General features: G+C 43.5%; 1 protein-coding gene across 1 annotated transcript in view; it reads right to left on the bottom strand.

Annotated features, from left to right (window-relative positions):
* Nucleotides 1-775: 775 nt before the first annotated feature.
* F9 (coagulation factor IX) overlaps nucleotides 776-27,633 on the bottom strand; it is a 33,924-nt gene continuing 7,066 nt past the window's right edge. Inside the window, 6 exon segments of the mRNA NM_001103220.1 lie at nucleotides 776-2,851; nucleotides 4,981-5,095; nucleotides 13,849-13,982; nucleotides 13,984-14,053; nucleotides 16,424-16,552; nucleotides 23,644-23,757. Coding sequence (NP_001096690.1) covers nucleotides 2,304-2,851; nucleotides 4,981-5,095; nucleotides 13,849-13,982; nucleotides 13,984-14,053; nucleotides 16,424-16,531 — 975 coding nt within the window. The 5' untranslated portion in view covers nucleotides 16,532-16,552; nucleotides 23,644-23,757 and the 3' untranslated portion in view covers nucleotides 776-2,303.

The raw sequence follows: 27,633 nt of genomic DNA on the forward strand, positions 1-27,633 counted from the left end.
TTTGTTCATGAAACCTTAATGGTAGGCATTATTTTTATTTAAGTTTGGCCTCTTCTGATATTCAATACAAGAGTAATTCCTATTGTGGGATAAACATGGATTCAGATTTAGCTAACATTTACTGAGGAACTATTGTGTAGTTGCATAGTAGACAACAAGGCAATTCACATACATTATTTTAGTTAACTCACAAACTATATAAATGTGAACTTAAATGTAATAAACACTATTGGAGGTTGGCATACAGTAATCACTCCTTGAATATTTATTGACTAAAAGAATGGAAGAACGTGAACTCACTGACTATCACAAGGTCAACAAGGGCCCTTGGAGAGCATCCTGTCAAACTCTATCATTACATAATGCAGAAGTCAAGGCACAAAATGTAGAGTGACTAGGACTTCCCTGGTGGTCTAGTGGCTAAGACTCTGTGCTCCCGATGCAGGAGACATGGGTTTGATCCCTGGTCAGGGAGTAAGACTTGACATGCTGCAACTAAGACCTGGCACAGCCAAGTAAATAAAAATCTCTTTTTAAAATGTGGAATGACTTATCCAAGGCCATATTCACAAATATTTAGACTCAATTCTGTTCTGTGTGGATCCAGACCACTGTCCTCACCAGGACACAGCACACACTGCCTCCCATGAAAGCTGCGTGACAACAGAGCATCAAATCTCTGCTGTGTCATATGGCATTTGGATGCATTCTTTTGAGTGTCCTGCCAAATGTAGTATTTAGGAGCCCTTTCTTTGAATGATTCAACAAAAAACACTTTTTGAGGAATTGAAAACTACATTTATTGATATTTGTATTTTAAAAACTCAAGGAAAAAAGGGATTAATGAGAGTAAGTTGAAATAAATCAGCAAGTGTGAGGCCTGGATGGGGGTAACATGTGGGCAGGGGCAGCAGCAGATTGGTTGGGTCAAAGTGGTCCAAAACATGGTGTTGTCAGTAGTTTCGCATGTAATCACATGCAGGGTAAATTATTCACATCAACCAAATTAATGAAAAGCCAAGGTGTGAATCAGAACATCAATTTAATTCACAAAGGGAAATAGTCTAATAGATCAAAATATTGATGTGATTGATTGATATATTGGTTGGTCAATAACCCTCTAGAGAATATAATATAGAAGGCCTAATTATAATAATAAAAAAAAAAAGTGGTCTGGTGAGCATGGAACCAGCAAAAGGGAGTTTGCTGGCTCATGGGAACGATACATGTCTGTAAGCCTGGTGCAGCCCTCTCCACTATAGCGATATGCCAGTTGAGGAGGCATGATGCTCGTGTCTTCTGGTCTGAGCAATTTCTTCCTTAGCCATGAACAACACTGGAGACACACCAATGAGTTTTCTTGAAGACACTATTCGCTCTACTTGCAAACTGACTGTCAACTCACCTGGCTATATGTCTGTTTTATTGGTTATAATAACATGCCCGTTTGCCTTCATGGAACCATGTTTAGTCAAACCTCCATAACAACACAATTACAAGTCCATAGGAAACTACTCTGATGGGTCATTCCTTCCATTATGTATTATTTTAATAATGTGACTGTCTGAGAGGAACTTTTCCTCCAAGATCAGGCACCTTACTTTATCTCTGTGTGATGAAAAGGTTGCCCAAGACCAAACTGAGAGCAAGTCTGGGTTTGATAGGTGCACAGCAATAAAACAGTACAACGCTTCCTTTCCCTCCTTTAATGCCTATGTAGGGAAAAGGGGAGAGAAAGAGAAAAAGTGATTTGGGCATTAGGAGGTGGAAAGGATAAAGGATGCAGGAATAAGGATATTGAAAAAGAAGTAGTGTTTCCCATGACTTTTAATCTCTCAGCTGCTCCTGTGTTCTTCCTGAATGAATGTGGGGCTGGCCTTATGATGGACTAGACCAAGTATCCTGGATACAGATCCAATAAATTTTAACTTGGTGGGGGGATGTTAGAAAGATCTGGCATGTGGAATGCTGCTAAGGACAGAGAAGCAGTGAGTTGCTCCGCTGGAGAACTACAATGCCTGATGGGCAGGATGAAGAACTTAACTTCACAATTTGGTCAAGGGCTGGACCTGAAGGAATGGCCACAATTTCCCACCACAGTATGTTTCTCTAGTGATTACATTTTCTTATCTACTTATTCTAGTAAAATATGAAGTCTAGCTAGACTTCTCCCCATAAAGAGAAAAAGGAATATTCATAGAAGGTATACACTCAAATCTAAAGAGATGGGAAAGTGATTAGTTAGTAAAGGACCTTGTCCATGTTCAATTCCAAATATGTCAGCCTTGGAAATACATTTTTCTTTATGTGAGCTTTGTTTTTTCCTTAATCCAGTTGACATACCGGGACACCTTGGTATATATGCCATATTTTCCTTTCATTGCACACTCTTCACCCCAGCTAATAATTCCAGTTAAGAAACTGGTACCTTCCACTTCGGTAACATGGGGTCCCCCACTGTCTCCTTGGCATGAATCTTTACCTCCCTCATGGTAGCCAGCACAGAACATGTGACTGTAGATGCTGAACTTTGTGGATCGAAGACACGTGGCTCGGTCAACAAGTGGAACTTTCAGGTACTGGAGAATTGAGGCTGACCTCCCTCTGTTGAAGACTTTGCCCCAGCCACTCACATAACCATAACCAAATTTAAGGAAGATGTTCGTGTAGTCCCTGTCAGCAATGCAAATAGGGGTTACATAGCTATTTAGCTCTAAGGGTTCATCCAGCTCCAGGAGGGCAATGTCGTGGCTGTACTTATTAATAGATGCGTTGTAGCTGTGGTAAGGAATAGCACGGATCACATTTCGCTTTTGCTCTGTAGGTTCTGGCTTCTCGGTGTTATGCTCACCTATAGAAAATAAATGTCTTTTTGAGCCACAGTCTCTCCCACAAAGAAACACATTTTCCAAGTGTCCATCTAGCATCACTTCCTTGTGGTGGTTTAGTCACTCAGTTGTGTCTGACTCTTGGGACCCCGTGGGCTAGAGATCACCAGGCTCCTCTGTACCTGGGACTTCCCAGGCAAGAATACTGTAATGGGTTGCCATTTCCTTCTCCAGGGCATCTTCCTGACCCAGGGATCGAACCCCAGTCTCCTGCGCTACAGGCGGTCTCCTGCATTGCAGGTGGATTCTTTACTGACTGAGCCACCAGGGAAGCCCCTGTCCTTAGCTGGCAGCTTATATTCACCCACTGAAAATAAATTTCTCTTCGGTCACATATCACCTTTCACATAAAGAAGCAGATTCTTCAAGTGTCCACTTGGCAGCATTGAATTATCTGCCAATCAAGTGTCAAATACCTTATTCTTGTATTGTTACGATTTTGGTAAAACTTATTTGAGGGCCAATGCATACTTTTCAGAGCAAAAAGCCATTCAGGACCATCAGATAGATGGATCTGTTTACCCATGCTGTTTATAAGTCTCATCCTGTTCACAGGTGATAATGAATTGACTTGTTATGAATTATCTTCAGTTCAGTTCAGTCACTCAGTCATGTCTGTTTGCGACCCCATGGACTGCAGCACATCAGGCTTTCCTGTCCATCACCAACTCCTGGAGCTTGCTCAAACTCATTCCCAATTTCAAGGATTTGGACTGCTTTTTTTGAGTACAGATAATACATTCATTTAGTATTCATTCAAATGTCAATTGAGGGCAGGTTACAGCTTGTGCCAGGGGTAAGGATACAAGCACCAGTGATATGACATGGCTTTTGCAAAGGCTCAGTCTGGGGGGGAAATGGACACATCAATAGATAAGTATATTTGCACTGAGATGAGTGCTAGTAAAGGTCTGCCAAAAGAATGATGCAGAGGGATTTCCCTGATGGTCCAGTGGTCAAGAGTCCACCTTCCAATGCAGGGGGCTCGAGTTTGATCCCTGGTTGGGGAACTATCTAGGTTGGTCATAACTTCCCTTCCAATAAGTAAGTGTCTTTTAATTTCGTGGCTGCAATCACCATCTGCAGTGATTTTGGAGCCCCCAAAAATAAAGTCTGATGCTGTTTCCACTGTTTCCCCATCTATTTCCCATGAAGTGATGGTACCAGATGCCATGATCTTCGTTTTCTGAATGTTGAGCTTTAAGCCAACTTTTCTACTCTCCTCTTTCACTTTCATCAGAGGCTTTTTAGTTCCTCTTCACTTTCTGCCATAAGGCTGGTGTCATCTGCATATGTGGTGTTGGAGAAGACTCTTGAGAGTCCCTTGGACTGCAAGGAGATCCAACCAGTCCATCCTAAAGGAGATCAGTCCTGGGTGTTCACTGGAAGGACTGGTGCTGAAGCTGAAACTCCAATACTTTGGCGACCTCAGGCGAAGAGTTGACTCATTGGAAAAGACTCTGATGCTGAGAGGGATTGGGGGCAGGAGGAGAAGGGGACGACAGAAGATGAGATGGCTGGATGGCATCACCGACTCAATGGACATGAGTTTGAGTGAACTCCGGGAGTTGGTGATGGACAGGGAGGCCTGGCATGCCGTGATTCATGGGGTCGCAAAGAGTCAGACATGACTGAGTGGCTGAACTGAACTGATCTGAACTGGTGAACTAAGATCCCACATGCTGTGTGGTGTGGCCAAAAAATAATAATAAAAAGTAAGGATGGAATATGTTGGATTTTGAAAAGATGGCCTCTCTACCACTAGTTCAACTTACTTGGCAATGATCTTAATAGACTCTAGTAAAATATGATATGGGCTTCCCTGGTGGCTCAGTCGGTAAAGAATCTGCCTGCAATGCCGGAGACGGGGGTTCAATCCCTGGGTCAGGAAGATTCCCTAGAGAAGGAAATGGCAACCCACTCCAGTATTCTTGCCTGGGAAATCCTGTGGACAGAGGAGCCTGGCAGGCTACAGTCCATGGGTCACAAGAGTTGGACATGACTTACCAACTAAACCAACACCCAAATGATTTAGCAGTCATATAGAAGATCTAGGGCTGTTGCAAACAATTACCATCCCTTGTTTATTTACCTGCAACAACAGTAATTTTAACACCAGGCTTGATGCAGTGGGCTGCAGTTACAACCCATTTTTCATTAACGATGGAACCTCCACAGAATGCAGCAATTTCACCATGCAAAAGGACCTGTGGAAACAAAATGATGAATCTTACTACATAATATATTTGATCTACAACAACAACAACAAAACACGTGTGCTGTTGAGAGGAGTGAGCAAAAAGTTGGCTTCTAGGTGCTGGCTGAAGTGGAGTGTTTCTGGCAAGTGTCAGTTTTGAAGATGTCTTAGTGTTCCTGGAGCACAATCAAAAAAGCCATTTCTGAAACTGTCTTGAAGAGAATGAGTAGTGATAGCCAGTGAGCAGTGATAGCCAGGGGGAGTGCTAGAAGAGGCAACTAGGAGGAAATACTTCTTTGGATGATGTGGGGTCCTTGGATTTCTTTTCCAGGCAAGTCAGGTTCTCTGATAGCATAAATTGCTTCTTGGGGATATGGCTGGTACATTCAGAAACGCACTGACTTGACTCCTGGAGATCAAGTGATTACTGTGTTTCCTGTCCATGCACGAGGAAATCTGCTTGCCATAGAGCATTTGAAAGAAAAACTACTGACTTTTCCAGGAGATCTTTTCAAGCCCTTTCTCAACAAGAATGATATGAAATGAGACTTAATGGCTGTGCTATGCCCATTCAGGCAGGGGGCAACAGCCAAACTTGTGCACTCCTTCCGGTCTCCCCCCTACTATCTCCACCTCCCCTCACTGGATCTGTATGCTGCCCTGTCCTAAAAGATCTACTAAGCTATGTTTGATTTGGGGACAGAGATGTTTGAGCACTACCTTGAGCCTGGGTGTGATTAGATAAGAGGCCAATCCATTCTTTCATCTACACATTCATCATATAACCAGAGTGGACTACGGATATTTTCACCACCTCAATGTCTAGATCAACTTGGAGAATTTTCACTTCCTGTGTATGCAAGGGCTTTGGTCCACCTCTTCAGGAAGAAAGCTGGGAAGTGTGAACACTAGAGGGCACACTCAACATTTGGTAAACCCTTTGTGGGTACTGCTGCCCTTTTACTGAAGCACACACAGCCTCAGGCATAAGCCCATTCATAATAAACTAGGAAAAAGGGGTGGCCACTCCTTTCCAGTGTGAGTCTGAGAAGGTCCCTGGGGGCATATTCTAGTGAAGATGCTTTTTGTCCTGAATTCTGTTTATTGAACCCTGGCTAATCCTAGACACTAAAGCACTAGCCTCCCACATGGAGACCTATGGGGCTGACTCATTGCAAGCCTCTGACCCTCTTTTCTAAACACAGGTTTCCCTCTCATTCTAGCTGTCGTTTTTCATGTTGAAAAATAAAAATATAGGAAAACTCACACAACATAATAAACACCAGTTCACCCACTGTCCAGACTCAACAATGATCTTAATTTTTTTTTGAATCTGTCTTGCTCACTATGGACAAATCATTGTGCTAAGTGTTTCATGTACATTTAATACTCACAACACTTTGTGGAGTGACACATCCATACAGATGAGCAAACCGAGGTTTAGACATGCAGTTAGTTAAGATTAGTTAGTGGTGAGGCTTCTAAGCACCCAGTATTTCTCCTAGTGTGCTTGGTGGACCAATTGCATCTGGGGTGCTTATAAAATGCAGCTTTGGGAGCCCACCCAGATTTCATCAGAATATTTCCTGCGTGAGATAGGAGAAAATGCAGATCGCCAGAATATCCTTATGCATAATTAGATTCGAGAAATTCTGTTTCAGAATTTCCATGGCTTGGTGACCTTTATGTTTTAAAAGTGATTACTCCAGAAGGAGCTGGCTACATAATTTGCAGGGCTTGTTGCAAAATGAAAATGCAGGTCCCCTTGTTCAAGCTAGGAAAAATTGTCATGGAAGATACTAAAATAAAACAGTTTTGCTTTTTTTCTGTGGTCTCTCACAACCTATCATGGTGTTGTGAATTTACTATTTAAAGTTGGGCTCCCTCATGTGTGGGGTATAGCCACTGGGTGAGCACAGGCACTCACAGGTGCCCAGGGGCACTGAACAGGCATTCACAAATGCAGCTCTCAGCTGCCAGGTCCCCTCTCCCACCAGCCCTGTGCTGGTGCTCTGGTGCCATCTTCCCTTCCCACTGGTTCACTGAAGCCATCAACAGCCAATGGTGACTCCCAGGGGATTTCAACTTGCATGTCAGGATATGTTCAGTTCCTGGAATGAAGGGAGGCAAGAGGTTTGCCCCCGTTACTCCCCCTCCAAATGTGCTAGGACGGATTTCTGGCCATGTGAGATGCCATGTAGTCATGCCCCTTCCTCAAATGGCATAGAGTCTGGGCACCCAGCTTCAACTCTCTGTGTGCCTATGCTGGAGGAGGATGACAACAGTAGCTGCTGGCAGTGAGGAGGGGGCATATGGCAGTGTGCCAAAAGTTGGTGGTGCCATGGTCATTGGGCGGCTGGGGAAAGGGAAGACAGAGCTAGCCAAGGCACCAGAGGACAGAGGAGAGGGAGGTCAAGAGTCCACCCCTGCGTGGTACTGAGAGGTGAGCCTGCAATGACTTGAGGTTCCAGGTTACCAGAGCATGCATGCTCCACTGTCTCATTAAACTTGAGTTATAAAACACAAATGCAAAGCATTGAACTACAAATGCGGGACCCTTTGGAAGACAGGGCCCTGCAACTGCACTGGTCACCAGTTCTTGAAACTGGCCCAGACCTCAGGTGAGTATCCTCACCAGGCGAATTTACACAACACTGTTCTTTACTGGGCCTCATGACTACAACTGAATACATCTGCTCAAGTGACAGGAGTTAAGCATTCTTATACAATGATATAATGGTGCTTATCCTCTATATTAGAGGCGAATTGGACATCTCTCAGCTTAATGGGCTAGTTAGGCCAGAGTGAATGATAGCCACAGCCTCAAGCACAGAGACTATGTTGTAGCTAGTCTGATTCCTGCCAAAGACTTGCTGCCTGGAGCTCCTACGCTGTTCTGGTGGATGGCTGAGAAATACAGTTGTGTCCTTTCAAGCCTGAAGAGTGTTTTGGCTTTTTTTTTTTTTGCCCATTCCTGATTAGTATTAGAAACTTTGGTAAACATCTTTGCCAAGAAAAAGCCCTAAAATACATTTGCATTTAAAAATATTTCAAGTGACTTTGTTTTGGAATGTTTACTTGACTACTTCAGGATCACAGCTATCTAAATGTTAGCTGTTTGGGGATGAGCTGTCTGCATGGCCAAGGACAAGTTCTTACATGACATCACTTTGGAGAACGATCGGAAAAATGGGAAAGCATATGTTCTGAGCAAGGTGTCCGAGTGCTGATTTGTCAAACATTTTAATGTTTGTCATATCCTAACAGGAGCACATTTTCTCTTTCACACACACACAGATACACACCAAACACACCCACATACATCTGCAAAATACACATTCACATATCTATTGTGATGTTCTTCACTGACAATGCCAGCCTAAAGTAATAGCTGCTCCCCTGTTGTTCCTTTTTTAACCTTTTAACCCAAACTTGACCTTTCTCTGTCATTTCGGTAAACTCTTACTCTCCCTACCTAGCCACCTCTTAACAATTTTTCTTTGCATACTTGTTCTCTTATGTATAAAGAGCAAAACCATTTCTACATGATGTATGGTTTATTAAGCCTACAGGTGTGATTCACCCAGCCCTTGGCCCTACTTCATTTTTCTGAGCACAGAGGGGAGGATCACTTTTGGCTTTTAATGGTTAACTAGACTAGTAATGACATCTGCATTGCAGGCAGATGCTTTACCATCTGAGCCACCAGGGAAACCCAGTCACTGAAATAGACTTCATCAAACCATCCTAAAGAAGAATTCTCTAAATGTTCTGTCCAAAATAGTTTTGTGGGGCCAGATGAGATTACATATGTCATGTTTTCATTTCTGCTAATTGGAACTGTATAATCTGAGCTAAGAAAAATAGAGGATTATCTTTTCAAGTGAAGATATATATATAGTCTTAGGAAGTTCATGTTATATCTTATCTTCCTCCCAATATCCACCCCCACCCACCCACCCACCAGGAGAAAGAGAAAGTTCCGGTGTATACAGATGGTAACTACTTGTTGTCTGCCATGGGGGTGTGTTCTAATCAAATGGAAAGAATTGGGTCTGGGTAGGTACAAACCACTCCAGTATTCTTGCCTGGAGAATCCATCCCATGGACAGAGGAACCTGGCGGGTTACAGTCCACGGGGTCACAAGAGTTGGACACAACTGAGCAACTAAATAACAACAATATAAAGGATTAAAGAAAGCTTAACCACTTGTGAAGAAAGCTGAGAATTAATGCTTTTGAACTGTGGTGTTGGAGAAGACTCTTGAGAGTCCCTTGGACTGCAAGGAGATCCAACCAGTCCATCCTAAAGGAGATCAGTCCTGGATGTTCTTTGGAAGGACTGATGCAAAAGCTGAAACTCCAATACTTTGGCCACCTCATGTGAAGAGTTGACTCATTGGAAAAGACTCTGATGCTGTGAGGGATTGGGGGCAGGAGGAGAAAGGGACGACAGAGGATGAGATGGCTGGATGGCATCACCAACTCAATGGACATGAGTTTGAGTGAACTCTGGGAGTTGGTGATGGACAGGGAGGCCTGGCGTGCTGCAATTCATGGGGTCGCAAAGAGTTGGACACGACTGAGCGACTGAACTGAACTGAACTGAACCATTTGGTTTCCATTTGTATTCTGGTGTCCTCAATCTCACAGAATGATCTTCAAATGATTAAACGTACAATGAAAAGTGAAAGTGTGAGTTTCTCGGTTGTGTCCGACTCTTTGCGACCCCATGGACTGTAGCCTGTTGGGCTCCTCTGTCCATGGGATTCTCCACACAAGAATACTGGAGTGGGTAGCCATTCCCTTCTCCAGGGAATCTTGCCCACCCAGAGATCGAACACAGGTCTCCTGCATTGCAGGCACATTCTTTACCATCTGAGCCATGTAGCTCAGCTTAAACATACAATGCTGCTGCTGCTGCTAAGTTGCTTCAGTCGTGTCCGACTCTGTGTAACCCCACAGACGGCAGCCCACCAGGCTCCCCCATCCCTGGGATTCTCCAGGCAAGAACACTGGAGTGGGTTGCCATTTCCTTCTCCAATGCATGAAAGTGAAAAGTGAAAGTGAAGTCGCTCAGTCGTGTCCGACTCCTAGCGACCCCATGGACTGCAGCCCACCAGGTTCCTCCGTCCATGGGATTTTCCAGGCAAGAGTACTGGAGTGGGGTGCCATTGCCTTCTCCGATACTGATGGCTAATACGGAACCTGAGGCCCATGATAAACCGAAAGAGAAAGACCAGGCACATCCCATCCAGGACAGACAGATCGTAACTCAAAGCAGAAGAGGAGGGTGGAGCTCTTGGGGGCAGGTTCACGCATGCTCAGAATTATTGGCTGGCAGGGTCAAGTGAATAGGACCAAAAGCAAGTGAGATGTTTAGAAAGCTGAAACTCAGTGCTGCTTTCTCCAATTTCTGACTTTTAAGCTGTTGATGAAGGTAGTCTTGTAATATAGGTGTTGCGATTTCCCTGTTTTCTCTAATGTTCACATATTTCATAGCTTCCCTTTGTAGCTCTATGAAATTCGAGTTCTGTTTTAGTCGCTCACCCTACCAAGGATATACCGACTCTAGGAAATAGCCTTTCTGTTCCCATATACTGCAGTCAACCCTCTAGCTTCCTCTCTCGGCTCCTGAGTGGCTCTGCAGAGTACCCGAGTTCTCCAGGGACCCTGAACCCAGAGCTGGGCATCTGGAAGGAAAATGCAGGTAACTGGTCTCACCCCTCTGCTTCTCTCTCAGACCCTCTGTCACTGTGATGCGGGATTAGAGGTCAGAGATCGGTCAAGTCTGCCTGCGCCTTTGACCTTGGGGGTCGGAGGTCAGAGCAGCCGGAAATGCAGGGGGTTCTGGGAAGCGCCTGTGGCCAACCCGCTGCATCTGCAGCGGCTTTGCCTCCAGTGGGCAAGTTGAACCGAAAGCCCTATAATAAGGTAAACATGCACGCAGCCGCTGACAGCCGCGCAAAAGGTGAGCTCGCTTCTTAGGGTCTCAGAGCGGGGGCGGGGGGGGGGGCGGTGGCCACGGTCTCTAGCCTGCCCTGTCTCATCTCCCATCAGATGGACCCGGTCCCTCGACGGTCTGGGATGGCCTTGTCCCGCTGCTGCGGTTCTTGGGACAGAGCAGTGCCTCAAGTCAACAATTCGACGAGCATCTGCTCCACCAGATGTGCTCCCCAAGCTGCCCGGCTCCCGTGACTGACCCAAGTGGCCGGAACGGCCTTTCTTCACCGGGAACAGGGTCCACCTGCCTGCCTGGAACTTGCATCCATAAATCCTCCAAGAAAAAGTCGTCACCCCCTTGCTCTTGTGGCCCTTCAGCTCTCGCCAGCCAACAGCTCACCTAACCCTTTTCTTGAACAGGTTAGACGTTTCCAGTTCGTTCAAATTATTCGTTCAGATCAGATCAGATCAGTCGCTCAGTCGTGTCCGACTCTTTGCGACCCCATGAATCGCAGCAGGCCAGGCTTCCCTGTCCATCACCAACTCCCGGAGTTCACTCAGACTCATGTCCATTGAGTCAGTGATGCCATCCAGCCATCTCATCCTCTGTCGTCCCCTTCTCCTCCTGCCCCCAATCCCTCCCAGTATCAGAGTCTTTTCCAATGAGTCAACTCTTTGCATGAGGTGGCCAAAGTACTGGAGTTTCAGCTTTAGCATCAGTCCTTCCAAAGAAATCCCAGGGCTGATCTCCTTCAGAATGGGCCGGTTGGATCTCCCCGCAGTCCAAGGGACTCTCAAGAGTCTTCTCCAACACCATAGTTCAAAAGCATCAATTGTTTGGTGCTCAGCCTTCTTCACAGTCCAACTCTCACATCCATACATGACCACAGGAAAAACCATAGCCTTGACTAGACGAACCTTTGCTGATAGGAAACTGAACTCCATCTGGGCCTCTTTGCCAGACTACTTCACCCACGTGGTCGTGTGATTCCCCATCCCCTTTTACTGACACAGCAGCATTTTGAATCTTTTCTAGGTGGTGTTGCAACTACAGCTGTTGCTTACTTTCTCTTGATGCTTGGCCTTCAGCAGGGGTGTTGCAGTCAGGTCTGCAATCAAATCAGGTATTTCCACCTTGTAGATTAACTGTGAAATGGTGGTAGTTGGCTCATCCATAAATGGGGAGACATTCTGGTTTGTTTTTTTTTTTTTTACTGTTTTGTCTGTGTCTAAAAGTGAATTTAAACTTTTTTTTTTTTTTAATTTCCATTTGGCTGTGCTGGGTCTTAGTTGCAGAATGCAGAATCTTTAGTTAAGTCATGTGGAATTTAGTTTCCTGACCAAGGATTGAACCTGGGCCCCCTGCATTGGGACTGTGAGTTCTTAATCACTGGACCACCAGGGATGTCCCTAAAAGTGACTTGTATATTCAGTTTATCTCCTGCTTTTGAAACCCAGTCACCATTTGTGAGAAATTGGGTGCAGTGGATGTGGAGAGAGAGCTTCTCTGGTGAGGAAGGAATCAGTGTGAAAGTGTGACAGGGTCTTTCTGGAGTATCCTAGAGAGTAGGATGGCTCTTCACATTTGGAAAAGACAAGACTGAAACCTGGTGCTTGGTACCTCTGCAGTCAGTAATCTTACTTCATAAGGATGAAATAGCGAGTAAATGTGTGTGGGGATGAGTGATCTTGAACACTCCAGATGACCTTACCTAGGCTGATAGGAAGGAGACAACAGGTGCCCTCACTATTAAGTGTGCAGCAAGGAAGACATGAAAAGATTTGTAATGATGGGTCTCAAATCTAGCCCTTGGTTACCTCAAAAACATGGACAGGTGATTCTCATGTGTGTTGTCTGCAGATCACACCTGGAGAAAGCTGGGACTAGGTACCATGAGTCCACTGTTTGGTGTTTTGGACCCTAGCTGCTGGGCTTCCCTGGTGGCTCAGATGGTAAAGAATCTGCTTGAAATGCAGGAGACCTGGGTTTGATCCCTGGGTCAGGAAGATCCCCTGGAGAAGGGAATGGCTACCCACTCCAGTATTCTTGCCTGGGAAATCCCATGGACAGAGGAGCCTGGTGAGCTAATGTCCACGGGGTTGCAAAGAGTCAGACACAACTGAGCCACTAACACACACACACCCTAGCTGCTATAACAAGTTTGTTTCCTTTGGACCAGTGAGTTTCCAATTGTACAGTGTGTCAGAATAACCTGAAGGGCTTGTTTGTGCTCAGATTGCTGGGCCCTACCCCAGAGTTGCTGATTCCTGTAGGTCTGGGGCACAGCATGAAAATGTACAGTCCCAACAAGTTCCAAGGTGAATCTGATGCTACCACACCTTGAGAACTACAGCCTTGGACCAAGCCCCTACCTCTTATGCCCTGCCTGGGTCCAGTACCCCAGTTCTTGCTTTAATCCTTCCTGAGTTCTTTTAAAAATGCCTTCGAAATACTCCAGTTTCTCTGGACCTAGAGACTTTCTGACTCTGTCCAGTTCTCCCAGGGGCTGAAGCTGAAGTAGTACCCAGAGCCCCAGTACTGGTGACCTCGCTTCCAGACATCCTCGTTGCTTGTTAGAAATCCTGTTATGCCATGTCCTTGATGCCAAACTCTCCTTGGCCTTGTGTGGTAGCTGTCCCTGGATTTCTCTCTGAGCAGCTCCTCACCTATGGGAATTTCCTCATCCTACTTTGTGCTGAAACCTGCCTAAACACTTCCCTCATCCCAATAGGTCTGACTGATGTCTAGTCTCAGCCTCCCACCTGGCCCGTCCCTTTTGCACTGGGCTCCAGTTTTGACACACCATCAACACTGAGTACCTGCCAAGGGAATTGACCTCTTTCAGCATCTTCTCCACCAACCACACGACTGAACTCATCGAATGATTGGTTGCTTTGAGTGACGTTATCCCAAATTATTTCAGCCTCAGAAGAATTTTCATAGTTCGTATTGGAAAAATAGTCTCAGCACGGGTGAGCTTCTTAGAAATATGTGAGACAGAGACTCGTCCACAGGGAAATGGCACTAGACAAATGGAAAAAAAATTAGTACTCTAGTATTTCTCATTGGCTAGCAGACAAAAGTCTGGCCCATCCTTGTCATGTCTGAGAAGCAAGCCCATTGATAGTTTTTAAAAAATTGAATCAATGAATATAGTCTCAAACTAAGAGGTTAATTGCATTATTTCCATGGAAAAGTTTTCAAACGCTTCATGAAAAGGCCATTTGGCTCAGGAATCTGTCATCTTTACAGAAACAGAAGAGGTGTTCCCAAATCAAATTTCCTAAGACTTTATCTTCCCTGGTGGCTCAGACAGAAAAGTGTCTGCCTACAATGCGGGAGACCCGGGTTCAATCCCTGAGTTGGGAAGATGTCCTGGAGAAGGAAATGGCAACCCACTCCAGTATTCTTGCCTGGAAAATCCCATGGATGGAAGAGCCTGGTAGGCTACAGTCCATGGGGTCACAAAGAATCAGACACGACTGAGAGACTTCACTTTCACTTATATGAAGTCCAATGACTTCCTGTTTCTTTATGAAAAAGTTTTGTTTCCAGGTACTGTCCTTGAATGGAAGTCTGGGGATTGGTGCCATATAACCTTGATTTTAGAATTTGGTAAATGGGATGTCTACTCCTTATTGTTAACAAGATTTCATTTTTGAGGCCACACTGCATGGCTTTTGGGATTTTAGTTTCCTAACCAGGGATCAAACCCAGGCCTCTGGCAGTGAGAATGCAGAGTCCTGCGCACTGGACTGCCGGGAATTTCCAGGACTTCTTTTGTAGACCAAAATGCCTTCAAAAAATCCATTGGGGAGAGGTCATTGTGATTTAATTACCTGGCTGTTGAGTATTAACTAAATAAATTATTAATATGATTATAACCACCACATCTACCTGGGCACTGGCTACCTTTTACCTTGGGTTGGTTTATTTCCTAAAGAAAAGAAGTCATCTACTGATACACTGGGGACAAGCAGAATGGAAATTTGTAGTCAAGCAAAATCACTTCACATTTCATTTCTCACTTTCCTTTTATCCACATTCCTTATAACAGACATTTCTATAGCAACCAGCTGTGGCAAAGTATCATGAAGACAGCATGTGGTTGGGAAAACAGGAAATTAGTTCAAAATACTTATGTATAAATATAAATCATCAACATTGGCTCAAGAAAAGGGACCATTACTATTGAAAGGCAGAAAAGTTTATTTTAGGTTTGGCTTATTTATTCTGCTAAAACTAAGGCTATATTCAGAATAACACTTAATAGTTGGAGGTGGTTCTCTGTTTTTTCTCTTTCTTATAACAGAAAAGGACTTAAAACGATTTAGCTACTATGCTGTCTGTCTACACTGGAAGTTAGGTTTCAAAGGTAAAAACAGATACACACATACTTCTCCCTAGGTAGGCTAGTTTGAAGCTGTGTATGTCAAGAACAGGTAGAAGGATGGGAGACAGGCAGGTCTTTGAAGCAGTAGACTCTTTATTTTAGTGCAGTCTATATACTCTTGTCTTCTGGTTCTTTCTTTAATCTCCTCTGCCAGGTTCATTGCTAAGATAGGTATCAAACCCAGTTACAGAGGAATGGTGTGTGATTTAATGTATCAATTTAATAAGCTATCAGGCTTTGGAAATGCAAAAGAAATTATATCTAGTTTGCTTCAAAAAAGCCCTTCATTTATCAAATATAATTGATCCTGTGGAGCCTACATCAAAAAAAAAAAAAAAAAAATCCAAGTTTCTGCTGCCCTCATTTCCAGAGAAGAGCAGTGTGAAGAGTGGACATGATCTCCACACACCAGTCAGCTGTCAATATGGTGGCATGGTTGACATAACTGGGAAACATTGCTTTGTCCACTGCTGTATAGATTGACTGTGCTGATCAGCTTGACACAACTCAGAACAGATAGTTGTCAGAACTATTCTGATGCCAAGCGTGTAAACTCAGGCTGAGAATGAAGGATAGAAAATAACTTTCTCAGTGTAAACCAGCCATGCTAGGACAGATCATGCTTAAAATTCACCAGCCTTGTACTAGAAGCCTATCAGTCAAGCACATATGTATCTTCTATTTTTTTATTACAGGATTACTACATTAATTTGACTTCATGAATTATAGATATACATGCAGAAATCACACAAATCAATTGCTTCATGATATAAAGGTCAAAGAAGAAAATTGGGTGCAGAAAAGAAGATGGAAGACAATTACAGAATTTCTATTAAAAATGATGGTGCAATTTGAAAAATTAATTTGCCCATGCTACTAGTCTTTTCTGTGATTTCAAAAGGAAGTAAAAACAAGGAACGAAATTATGTAGGGTGCTAAAAGTTCAAATATGGATTTGGAAAACATATCTGCTGAACTAAAAAAACAACTTAGATTTTGACCTGCTGGTTCGCAGGACTTTTGGTCTTCTGCAAGTCGGTATCCGTCAGTACAGGAACAAACCACCTTGTTATCTGTGTCCCTTTTACAAAACTGCTTGCATCTGCCATTCTTAATGCTGCATGTTGCATCTGAAAGAAAGCAAAATCCACAGCAATAACATCAAGTAACATACAATTCTAAAAAGTACATGAAACCACTAACTCTGGTACAGATCAAATATAAGCTGGGAGCATTCGTGGAGAGAAGTTTGTGAGCCTTGAGCTAAGAGTGGGGGGGGGGGAGGATAAAATTCTTAGTATGGCATAAAAATGGTGGCAGCAATATATGTGATTTGGTATAAAACTGAAGGTGTAGATATGCTATTTTCACAAAATCATAGACTGCAGTGAAAAAAAGCTGCTTATTAGAGTATAACAGATCCCAGAAAGTACCCAGAACTTTGGTATGAGTTTTCACAAGGTGACTTCACTTGTTTAAACAGTAAACAGATCAGTACAGAGGACCTTATCAACAGCCCAGAAGCTCTCCTAATTCCCCCTTCTGGTCACTACTTCCTCCTTCCCAAAGTTACCATACTCTGACTTCTAACAAGGAATTAGTTTCACCTGTTCATGAACTTTAAGGAGATGCTCCCATTATGTACTCTTCTGTGTTCCTCAGTTAACATTTTGTTTGTGAGCTTCATCCATGTTGTTTTGTATAGTCATAGTTCATCTACATGCTGTGTAATACATTCCATTGTATGAATATTACTACCTCTGTTCACCATTTTACTGTGGATGAATATTTGAGTTTCCAGTTTTTGGCTCTTATGTTTAATGCTGTAATGAACATTCTTATACATATCTTTTGGTAACATATGTGTGCATATTTACTGGATCTGTACTCATGAGTGCAATGATTGGACCATATGTTCAGGCTTAGTAGATATTGCCAAATAGTTTTCTAAGATAATTATACAAATTTAGATTCTCACCATCAGCATATGAGAGTTCTAGTTGCTGGATATATGCATTGTTGATACCTTCTCCCACCCTGTGACTTACCTTTTCACCCTAAATAGTATATTTTGCTGAATACAAGTGCCTACTGTTAATATAGGAGAAGGAAATGACAACCCACTCCAGTATTCTTGCCTGGAGAATCCTCTGGACAGAGGAGCCTGGTGGGCTGCTGTCCATAGGGTTGCACAGAGTCGGACACGACTGAGGCGACTTAGTATGCATGCATGCATTGGAGAAGGAAATGGCAACCCACTCCAGTATTCTTGCTTGGAGAATCCCAGGGACAGAGGAGCCTGGTGGGCTGCCATCTATGGGGTCGCACAGGGTCAGACACGACTGAAGTGACTTAGCATGCATGCATGCACTGTTAATATAATCCAGTTTTTCAAAGCAAACTTGAAGCTGGCCCTGGTGGGTATGTATCAACACAGGAGAATGAAATAAGGTCCTTTAAGGGAGCTAAATGCCAAAAACACTATGTGTTGGCAATGATAAGCAGTCTAGTGGCCCATATTTTCTTTATTCTCCTATACAATCTCCCTTATTCATATAATATATCTTTCTTTGTCTCTTGTAATGCTTTTGGTCAGAATTCTATTTTATCTGAGAGTAAGATGGCTTTGCCAGTTTCTTTGTGTTAGCATTTACCTGGCAAATCTTTTTATATCCCTTTATTTTATCCTCCTGGTATAGTTTTATTTTAGGTATCTCTTTGATCAGCAGCATATAATTAGATTTTTAACTCCAGACTGAAAATTGTCATTAACTCCAATTCACATTAATTGTGATTCCTGATATATTTGGCTTGTTCCTGCCATCTTATTCTGTATTTTCAAATTCCTGTGCTTTCCCTTTGTTTCTCCAGTGCCATCTCAATAACAGGAAGTACCAGGGTTCAGGGCTTGCTAGCTGAGACCTGCTGAGTTAAGAGAAATAGGCTCTGTCTCAGGACCGATTTCTGTCTGTAGAGCAGTGCAGGAATACAGTGAATGGAAGGCACCTTCCCGTTACCTACAGGCCTAACAGCAGTAGAGCATTCAAGAGAAGTGCTTGTTTGTCAGTGCAGTTAGAATATGTGTGGCTGTGTTAGCCACCTGTTATGGGCCACCTTAGTCACCCCCAGCTTCACCCGCGTCTGTCCCAGCCCCGTTGGTGATTTGCTCTGCGTGGACTTCCCTTGGCTTCATCTAGGTACTGCCTTGAGTGGCCTGGCTCAGATCTGTATCGTGGGCCTCTGGTCTCTTTGCTTGATGCTCCCAGGTTGATGCTGAGGCCCGGGATCCCACGTGGCCTCTCAGGGCCCCAGTGCATACAACGTGATGATGCCGGGGAGTTAATGCCGCACAGGCTGAAGTGTTGACCATCGAGAGATGTATACTGGTGGACAGATTCTTTTACTTCTTCTCCTCTCTGAGACTGACTCTCCTGAGGCCAGCTCACATGGCTTCTTGGAAAACAGTCCCCAGAGACCAAGCAGTTAGTTGCAGGTGAGGAGAGATGACTCCTACTCTTGGCTCTCCTTTCCTCATTTCTCACTCCCCCATCCCTTACTCTTGCCCACCTAGAATCACACCTTAACGCATAAGCTTGTGTCATACTCTTTTTTTTTCCCTTTAGATTTCAGGCTAACAGAACGACTGTATGGTCTGTGAGTATATTACGGATTTGTGAGTGACAGATCTAAATTTGTGAATTCCATTTTATGTAGGTAGCATAGGCTAGAGTAATGATTAGTTCATGTTCCTTACTGATCTTCAGGAAATGAGGGAAGGCAAATCAACTGTTACCAGGTAGACAAAGGAACCAGCCTAAGCTTTACCCTTTGCTGCCAATAATCCACTAAGTGCAGAAGCCAAAAAGATGGCACTTGGTCTTTTTATTTATTTATTAAAGACCTTTCTCCTCACTAACGGTAGTTACATCGCTGGCTCTTCTCATGTTACTAGCAATCATTTTGTTGCTACAAAGCAATACTAGAGTGTGCAGCCAAATCAAATACCCCTGTAGGGAATGTTCAGTCAATATGAGAATGTTCGAAGTTCACAGAGGTGGGTGGCAGGTGCTGACCAGTCTGGACCTGGCCATGCACAACAGGAATGGGTAAAGTTGAGGTGCTTTTCCTGATTCTGCATCCTTGGCTAAGTAACTAGACCACTCCATCCTTTTCCCCATTTGTCACTGCTCTTTGTGGCCTAGTATGTTGCTGCTGCTGCTGTCCTGTGGCTTGGTTTGTGCACACAGTGGGAAATATTGCTGTCCGACCAGCAGTCTTTTGACCTCAAGTAAAGATCTTGAGTCTGAAAAGAAAATAACAGCACAAGGAGTTCCAGTGGAGACGTCTGTAGTCCTGCACCATGGGGACAGTCACTGTGGGACTCAGTCATCAATTGTTTCTGGAGCACTTGGACATTAGGCCCCATGTTGGGTGTAGATTCTCCCTGGTTCTTTGGTTGGTTGGTTTAGTCACTCAGTCGTGTCTGACTCTTGCGACCCCCATGGACTGGAGCCTGCCAGGCTCCTCTGTCCATGGGATTTCCCAGGCAAGAAAGTGGAGTGGGTTGCCATTTCCCTCTCCAGGGCATCTTCCCAACCCAGGGATTGAATCCAGGTCTCCTGCATTGCAGGCAGATTACCATTTGAGCCACCAGGGAAGCCCCTAGAATATCTGTGGATGGACATCTCACAGTGTCTGTTCTTCTCCCTCTATGTTAGCACAAACACCTCTAACTCCCTTCCTGCCTATAAGTTAGTGTGTTCTGCTTCATTTTACTCTGCCTTCATCTGCCATGATATATTCACAGACGGGAGAACCAAAACTGGGATGAACGATATTCTCTTTAACAAGTTTATCAACTAAACTCAAGGTATTTTCTTTTTTTTTCTACTCCATAGAAATACACAGTATATTAGTAGTGTCTGTGATTTACCAAAATGAAAAAAAAAAAGTGTTTCTGTGCTTGTTTTTCTTTCCATCTCTCTTACTGTGGGGAAATGCCTCTTGTACTCTTTAGAAGGGACAGGAATGGCCGAACTCTTACGGACTTCAATTTATCTGAAAAGGACTCAGATGGGATGTGTATCTGGGGACACTCAAGTGATCTTTATTCCAGCCAGAGGGACACAGTAGCCAGTTAATTGTTCTAACTAGAAAGCATTCCCTGAATGTTTGCACCTCTCTTCCCTGGAGAGGAGTCCAATGAACAAGAGAAGAGGAAAAAGAATAAGGTCTTAACAATGGAAATTTCCTTCCCTTTCAGACACTGGGTGAGGCCAGGGACTTGGGGCACAGATACTCCATGAACTGTGCTTTTTTTCTAGTGGCTTCTAGTTCAGTTTGAAGCAACAGCTTAAATGGGAGTTTGTATATGCTTTTGCTTTCCTCTAGTGCCTGAGGTAGAGTTTTTTGAGAGAATTCCCACTTTGTTTCTAAACTAAGCAAGCTGGGAGGATTTTACTAAACCTTGGTCAGCTGGGTTCAAGATACCCTAGAGGCTAGGGTTGTTGGTGGCTGCAGTGTCTCCACAGAGCCATGACCAAACCAAAATGTGGTGAGCCTGAGGGGCCTGAAAAGGTGCCCATTGTAGACTTAGCACTTTTGCTGTATGGACCATAGCTTCATGCACATAGCAAAACCTATCATAGCAGTTTGCTGCTTTTATAACTACATTCCTCTGGGCTCTCTGCGTCTTTTAAAGTGTCTTTATGTTAAAACTAAAGACATTTTTTTGTTCAATTGCTAAGTCATGTCTGACTTTTTGCAACCTCATGGACAGCAGCATGCCAGGCTTCCCTGTCCTTCACTATGTCCTGGAATTTGCTCACATGTTCGTCGAGTTGGTGATGCCATCCAACCATCTCATCCTCTGTCACCCCCTTTTACTTCTGCCCTCAATCTTTCCCAGCATCAGGATCTTTTCCAGTGAGTTGGCTCTTTGCATCAGGTGGTCAAAGTATTGGCGTTTCAACATCAGTCCTTCCAATGAATATTCAGGATTGATTTCCTTAAGGATTGACTGGTTTGATCTCCTTGCTGTCCAAGGAACTCTCAAGAATCTTCTCCAGCATCACAGTTTGAAAGCATCAGTTCTTTGATGCTCAGCCTTCTTTATGGTCCAACTCTCACATTTAGGAGTATTTAACATTAAACATTATTTTCAATTTTACTTTGCCACGACATGCCCTTCATTCTTAATGGAACCCAATTGAGTCTTTCATTCCATCAGCTCTAATAATTATATTATTTAAGGTGATATTCAATCAGTTTCCATAAGCTTCCAAGTAGCAGGATCAGATTTATCTAGGTCCATCTGAGTTTGAAATTGTAACCTTTCAGATGCTAGTAGCACTTCGGAGATGTTGAACCAATGAACATGCCCATAGGAAAGGGAACCCAGGCATCGGAGTGTCCCCACACTGTAAAGTCTGAGGGAGTGGGAGTCCAAGCTCAGGGTACCAGTTCACCCACCTGCATCTCCTTTTTTTCTTTCTTTTTAAATGTTTTTGCCCTGCTGCCTTTTCTTTTCCCTGTCTTCTATTCCTTTTAATCTTTTGGAACTCAAAGGAAGATGATCAATGGATTTCTCTTTAGCAATGAAAGGATTTCTGCACAGTATTAGAGACAACTTTCCCCCTTCTCTATAGGACAAGTGCAGCTGCTGCATTTCATTTTGTTTTAATGCCCTTTTCATCTGTGTCAGGTGGATTGCCATAATGCCTAAATAGAGTCCTGCTAATTTTCTACTCTTTTCCCTTAGTCATGTAGTCTGTAGTGTTGAATTCTTTCCCTAGGACTGCACCTCTATTCTTCTGGAGTTTCAGAGTAGAAAGAGAATCTGTCATTAGCACTGTATGCTTTTCACAATCACAGTACCAGTAATCCTGCATCCAGAGGTAATAAACAAATAGGTAAAGGACTTTGGGGTTTACTGTTCCAACTGCCAAAATCTCAGAAAAAAGGAAGCCTAGGCTATGCAAAGAAAAGATGCACAATGACCCTAGATTTTCTATATAACTCCAGTATATCAATTTAGTCAAATTCAGGAATGAGTTCTGAATTTTGTCAATAAATTTCACATGTGAAGTGGTTCTTATGGGTGGAGAAGAACCTATTATAAAGGAGACTTGGCCTTCCCTACCCCAATTCTGTACTTAGTTGACTTCTACTGCTTTGTTGATATTTTAGTTATGAGTTCAAATGGTTTTATTGCTCAGTTTTCTTTGCATTTTGTGGATTGCAGTTAGAAGCATGGGTTTTGGTCAGATAAATTGGAGTTCAGGTCCTGGCTGAACCGTTTACTGCTTCTGTGATTTTGAAATGTTTGAGCTGCACTTTCCTCATCTGTGTAGAATGGGGAGAATAATGGTTGTATTGAGGATGAATAAGATAGTGGAACACCATTACCAGTTCTGTGCATGCATGCGTGCTAAGTCACTTCAGTTGTGACCAACTTTTTGCCACCCTATGGACTGTGGCCCACCAGGCTCCTCTGCCCATGGGATTCTCCAGGTAAGAATACTGGATTGGACTGCCATTTCCTTCTCCAGGGGATCTTCCCAACCACAGGACTAAACCTGGGTTTCTTATGTCTCCTACATTGGCAGGCATGTTGTTTACTACTAGTGCCACCTGGGAACCTACCACTTCCTACTAGTTACCAAATACTACTGTTGCTCTTCATATGGTTTCTTGAACTCATCCTGGAAACTATGACCACAGATAAAATGAATTGATCATCTTTACAAGCTTTATAAGTATGTTTTATACAATGGAATATTATTCAACCTTCAAAAATAAGGAAATTCTGTCATATGCAACAATGTGGATGAGCCTGGAGGACATTATGGTAAATGAAACAAGGCAGTCACAGAAGGACAAATACCACATGATTCCACTTATATGATGTATCTAAAAATAGTCCAACACATAGAAGCAGAGAATACAATGGTGCTTGCTAGGAGCTGGGGGGTGGAGCAAGTGAGGAGTTGCTGTTCTCCAGGTTTCAGTTATGCAAGAGGAATAAAGTCTAGACATCTGCTATACAGAGTTAGCAATATGGTATCATAAACTTCAAAATTTGTTGAGTGTAAATCTCATGTAAAGGGTTCTTTACCATAATTTAAGAGAAAATTATGGTACATACATATTGCATTTTCCAGTTGCATCTGGTTTCAAAGGGAAATTTGGAACCACCAGTAATCCAAAGATAGTTACTTACCTAATTCACAGTTCGTTCCTTCAAATCCAGCTTGACACCAACATTCATAGGAATTAATGTCATCCTTGCACATGCCGCCATTTAAACATGGATTGGATTCACACTGATCTCCATCTTCGAGGTAGATTAAGAAGATGAATTAGCAGATGCATTGGTTAGAATACCCAATCCTTCCTTCACAGACTCATAGAGAGGGGAGCCTAATTTTAGGGTCAGAGCAGGACTTCTGACCTGGAGATCAACTGCTTATGGGATGCTCCTGTTTTCCTAAGTTTCTAAAAATTCTAATAAAGGTTTTTAGGCTAACATTGTTCTAGGAAATGGCCCTAAGGAAGGCATGTGGATTGTTTATGAAACTGAAGGGAGGAAGATGAGGGAGAAGAAAGTCTGAGTGTAGAGATATACTCAGCAGAAGGTAAGAGGAATTTTCAGTCCTTCTTTATAGAATGATGATGGAGTTACTTCTAAATAGAACCATGTTGTTTCAGCAATCATCTACGTGTTGTACCCAGCTTGTTCTATTGCATGTCTTGTAGAGCAAATTGAGCTAGGTAACAGCAACTCCACTCAGGGAACTGGCAGCCTTGGCATGGCACACATGCATCTACTTCCTCATCTCATCATTTCACTGTTAAGTAGCCAGTGATGGTTCCAAACAGCCCAAAAGGTGCTCGACTCCTGAAGGATTTTCTACTGTCTATGATTAGGTCCCAAATGGTTTGGTAAAGAGACAAACAGCTTTCAGTACAAAGAATTAAGAAAGAAAAGCTTCTGAAAATGTGCTATGTTTTTATATAGATTGGCTATGTTTCCTTCCTATCTTTCCTGAAGTTTCTACATTCGTAACATTCTGGAGAACCTTTGAAGACACTGGTCATCAGAAAACAGGAGCAAGGAATAGGTAAGAGGGGAAGGGTCAGGATGAGAAGGGAACCCTTCAGTCGGATTTCTCAGAGCTCTGCCTCAACTCGTAACTCTAAGGCAGCTTCAGGGGAAAGGGGTGAAGAGAACCAGGAGGGAGGCTGGTGTGTCCTCTGAGCAGAGGAAGAGCCCTGAAGAAAGCCAGGAGCGAGATCAGTAAGGCTTGATGTGTGAGTAACCAAAGAGTAAGAGGTAAAGATGACACAAGAATAAAACAGTGAGTGAAAGGGGGCAATTCAAGAGGAATTTCTAATGGTCAGTCATATTTTAGAGCCAAGATTACTGACTGGAGCCCTGCCTGCTGTAGGACAGCAGTAGTGTGTCTATCATGCTCACTGTCAGGAGCGTGTATCCAGGTCCCACTGGCTGAGGGCTAATAACCTTTTCTCAGAAAGAGTCCCTCTCTGGAAAATCTGCTTGTTGTAAAAATTAGACCTTGTCCCCTCTGCCCCTTGATCCAATGTGCTTTTGCACAGATACTTCAATTTGTTCCAATTCTGTGAAAACAAAATACGTTATCTCTGGTTTATTATTATTGATGTTCAGGACTGGTCTAAAAAAAACGAGCCACATTTGCACTTTATATTGCAGATGAACAGAGCTGAATTATTTAGGATGTTTCACTGAAAAGCTCTGGGCTTGCAGCCAGCTACACAGCAACTCATTTGCTGAGACATATCTTTAAAATGAGTGTCATTTTATCCTGCATTTAGTCCTCCTTTGGGTGCTTGTCTGTGTATACTTTGGGCTGAGGCAAAGCCACAGACAATAGGGGTCAAAGACAGCAAGGGAGAAGACCTTGCCAAGTGAGAGCTTCCTGTTTAAGGCTACTCAGTGGTGGTTTAATGAATGTTGCAATCTGAAGGCCGGCAAGGGCCATAGAGAAAGTGGGGGTTGGGCAGTAAAGAATTTGGCTGCTCTTCTGGGCTCCATGACTCCCCAGCTGCATGACCTTTGGCAAGTCATTTAACTTCTCTAAACCTCAGTTTCTTCTGTAAAATGAAGTTCATAATGCTTTGCTCCCAGGGATGGTGTGAGGATTAAAAGTGATAGCCAGTCTGCTGGGCAGACTCTGGCTAATGTGGTTGGGCAGTTTTTCTCCTTCAGCCAAATTCTTCCCATGGTAAAATGATGGCAGAGGGTAGGGCAGGAATGAGGGACCTGCATCCCCATTGTGTGAGAAGGCCCACACAGGAGAAAACAGCAGAGGCTATTTGGGGTGCTTGGGAATCTCAACTGCAAAGTGAAAAGAAGCATGGAATTGGGTTTTCTTTTTCTTTCTTCTTGTTTTTGTCTTGTTTTTAGTAGACAAAGCAGTACTGACAGTGTAAAAAATTAATAAACAGAAACCTCAGTTAAATAGAATTGAGAGATCAGAAGGGAGAGCTTTCACGCCCAATGATGGCAGAGCCCAACAGGAAGAAGACCGACTCCATCTCTTTCTTGGCAAGGAGTCAGCCAATGACAAGCCAGGGACTCTTTGTTTACTGTACCAGGTGGCACTAGTGGTAAAGAACCCGTTTGCCAATGCAGGACATGCAGGAGACGTGGGTTCGATCCCTGGGTTAGGAAGATCCTCTGGAGGAGGGCATGGCAACCCACTCCAGTATTCTTGCCTGAAGAATCCCACGGACAGAGGAGCCTGTGGGCTACAGTCCATGGAGTCACAAAGAGTAGGACACGACTAAAGTGACTTAACACGCACTTCCTCCCCACTTCCTTTTCCCCTCTTCAAAAGAGTTCTCTGCCCTCTGTCCTCCAGGAACTTGCACATGGCTCCCAGTGGTTGAAGACCCTGAATTATGATTCTCTGCTGATCCTGAATAAACCCATCTTTGCTGTAGTCTTTTTCTTTCAGGTCAACAGCAAAATCATGCCCTTGATGCCCTTCCAGGCATCATACCCTTCCAGGTTTCTTTACCTGAGTTACAGTAAACAACACAGCCTGTGGCCTAGAAGGCAGGGGCCCAGCTTCAAAATATGGTGTTAAAGAGGTACTGATGAAAGGCCACCTGAGGAGGGTATGGGCAATAAAGGGAATAAGAGAGTTTTTTAAATGCAGCCAGGACTATATGCAGAGGAAAAGTAGAAATTGATTTGCTTTTAAAAAAGACAAGATTCAGAGTTTTAAATAGAAATAGAGAATGAAAAGACTTGTTTGGACTAACTGTAGTGGAATACCTCAGTAGAAAATTGGCACGGTAGCATTCATTATTAAGGACAAAGGCAGATAAAGCAAATGTAACAGAGTGGACCTCTTCTTCCCTCATGATTTAAAAACAAAGTGGAGAGATAATTAGTCACAAGAATATGAATAAGTCCATTAGTGTTCACAGAATGGAATCTGGGAAAATAGAACTGATGGAATTCAGTGAATTGGCTGTCCAGGGTAGTTTCTGTTCATGCACATGGTCTTAGGTAAGTCAAGCTGGGAAACTTAACACTGCCTCAAAATCCTGCTGCTAGATTTTAAATTAGTGTTAAAACTTAGTTGTCATTAAAGTTGTGACGTTTACTCCTTTTTCAGTTCATTCAGCAAGTATTTTCTCAGTGCTTCTGTACCAGATACTGTTTGAGATACTAGGACTGTATAAATAAACACAACAGTTGAATACACCTGCCAACATGAAGCTTTCATTCTAGCAAGGTGGGAAAAAGTAATAGTATAAGTAAGACTATTATATGATACCTCAGATGGTGAAAAGTGCTATGAAAAATAATAGAACAGGATACAGTGTCTAAAGTGATGGGGTTGTGGGGGGAGGCAGGTTGACATATTAATAGACGATCAAGGCAGGCGTCATTGAGAGAGAGATATTTGGGTAAAGACCTGAGAGGAGGTGAGGGAGTGAGCCTACAGGAACCTGGTAGAAGAATCTTCAACATGCAAGGAACAGTCAGTCTAAGACTCTAAAGTAGAAGCAGTTGTAGCACGTGCAAGGAATAGCTGCAGGGCCAGGATGGTTGGTGACCTGAGTGTGAGGGGAGAGCAGGAGGAGTGGAGGTCACAGCGTGGGGCAATCGGGAGGGCCTTGTAGGCCACCAGAAGGAGAAAGGCTTTTAAGCAGT

The sequence above is a fragment of the Bos taurus genome, unplaced genomic scaffold (genome assembly GCF_002263795.3).
Source record: "Bos taurus isolate L1 Dominette 01449 registration number 42190680 breed Hereford unplaced genomic scaffold, ARS-UCD2.0 Super-Scaffold_1723_ScbfJmS_2085, whole genome shotgun sequence".
NCBI classification, from domain to species: Eukaryota; Metazoa; Chordata; class Mammalia; order Artiodactyla; family Bovidae; genus Bos; species Bos taurus.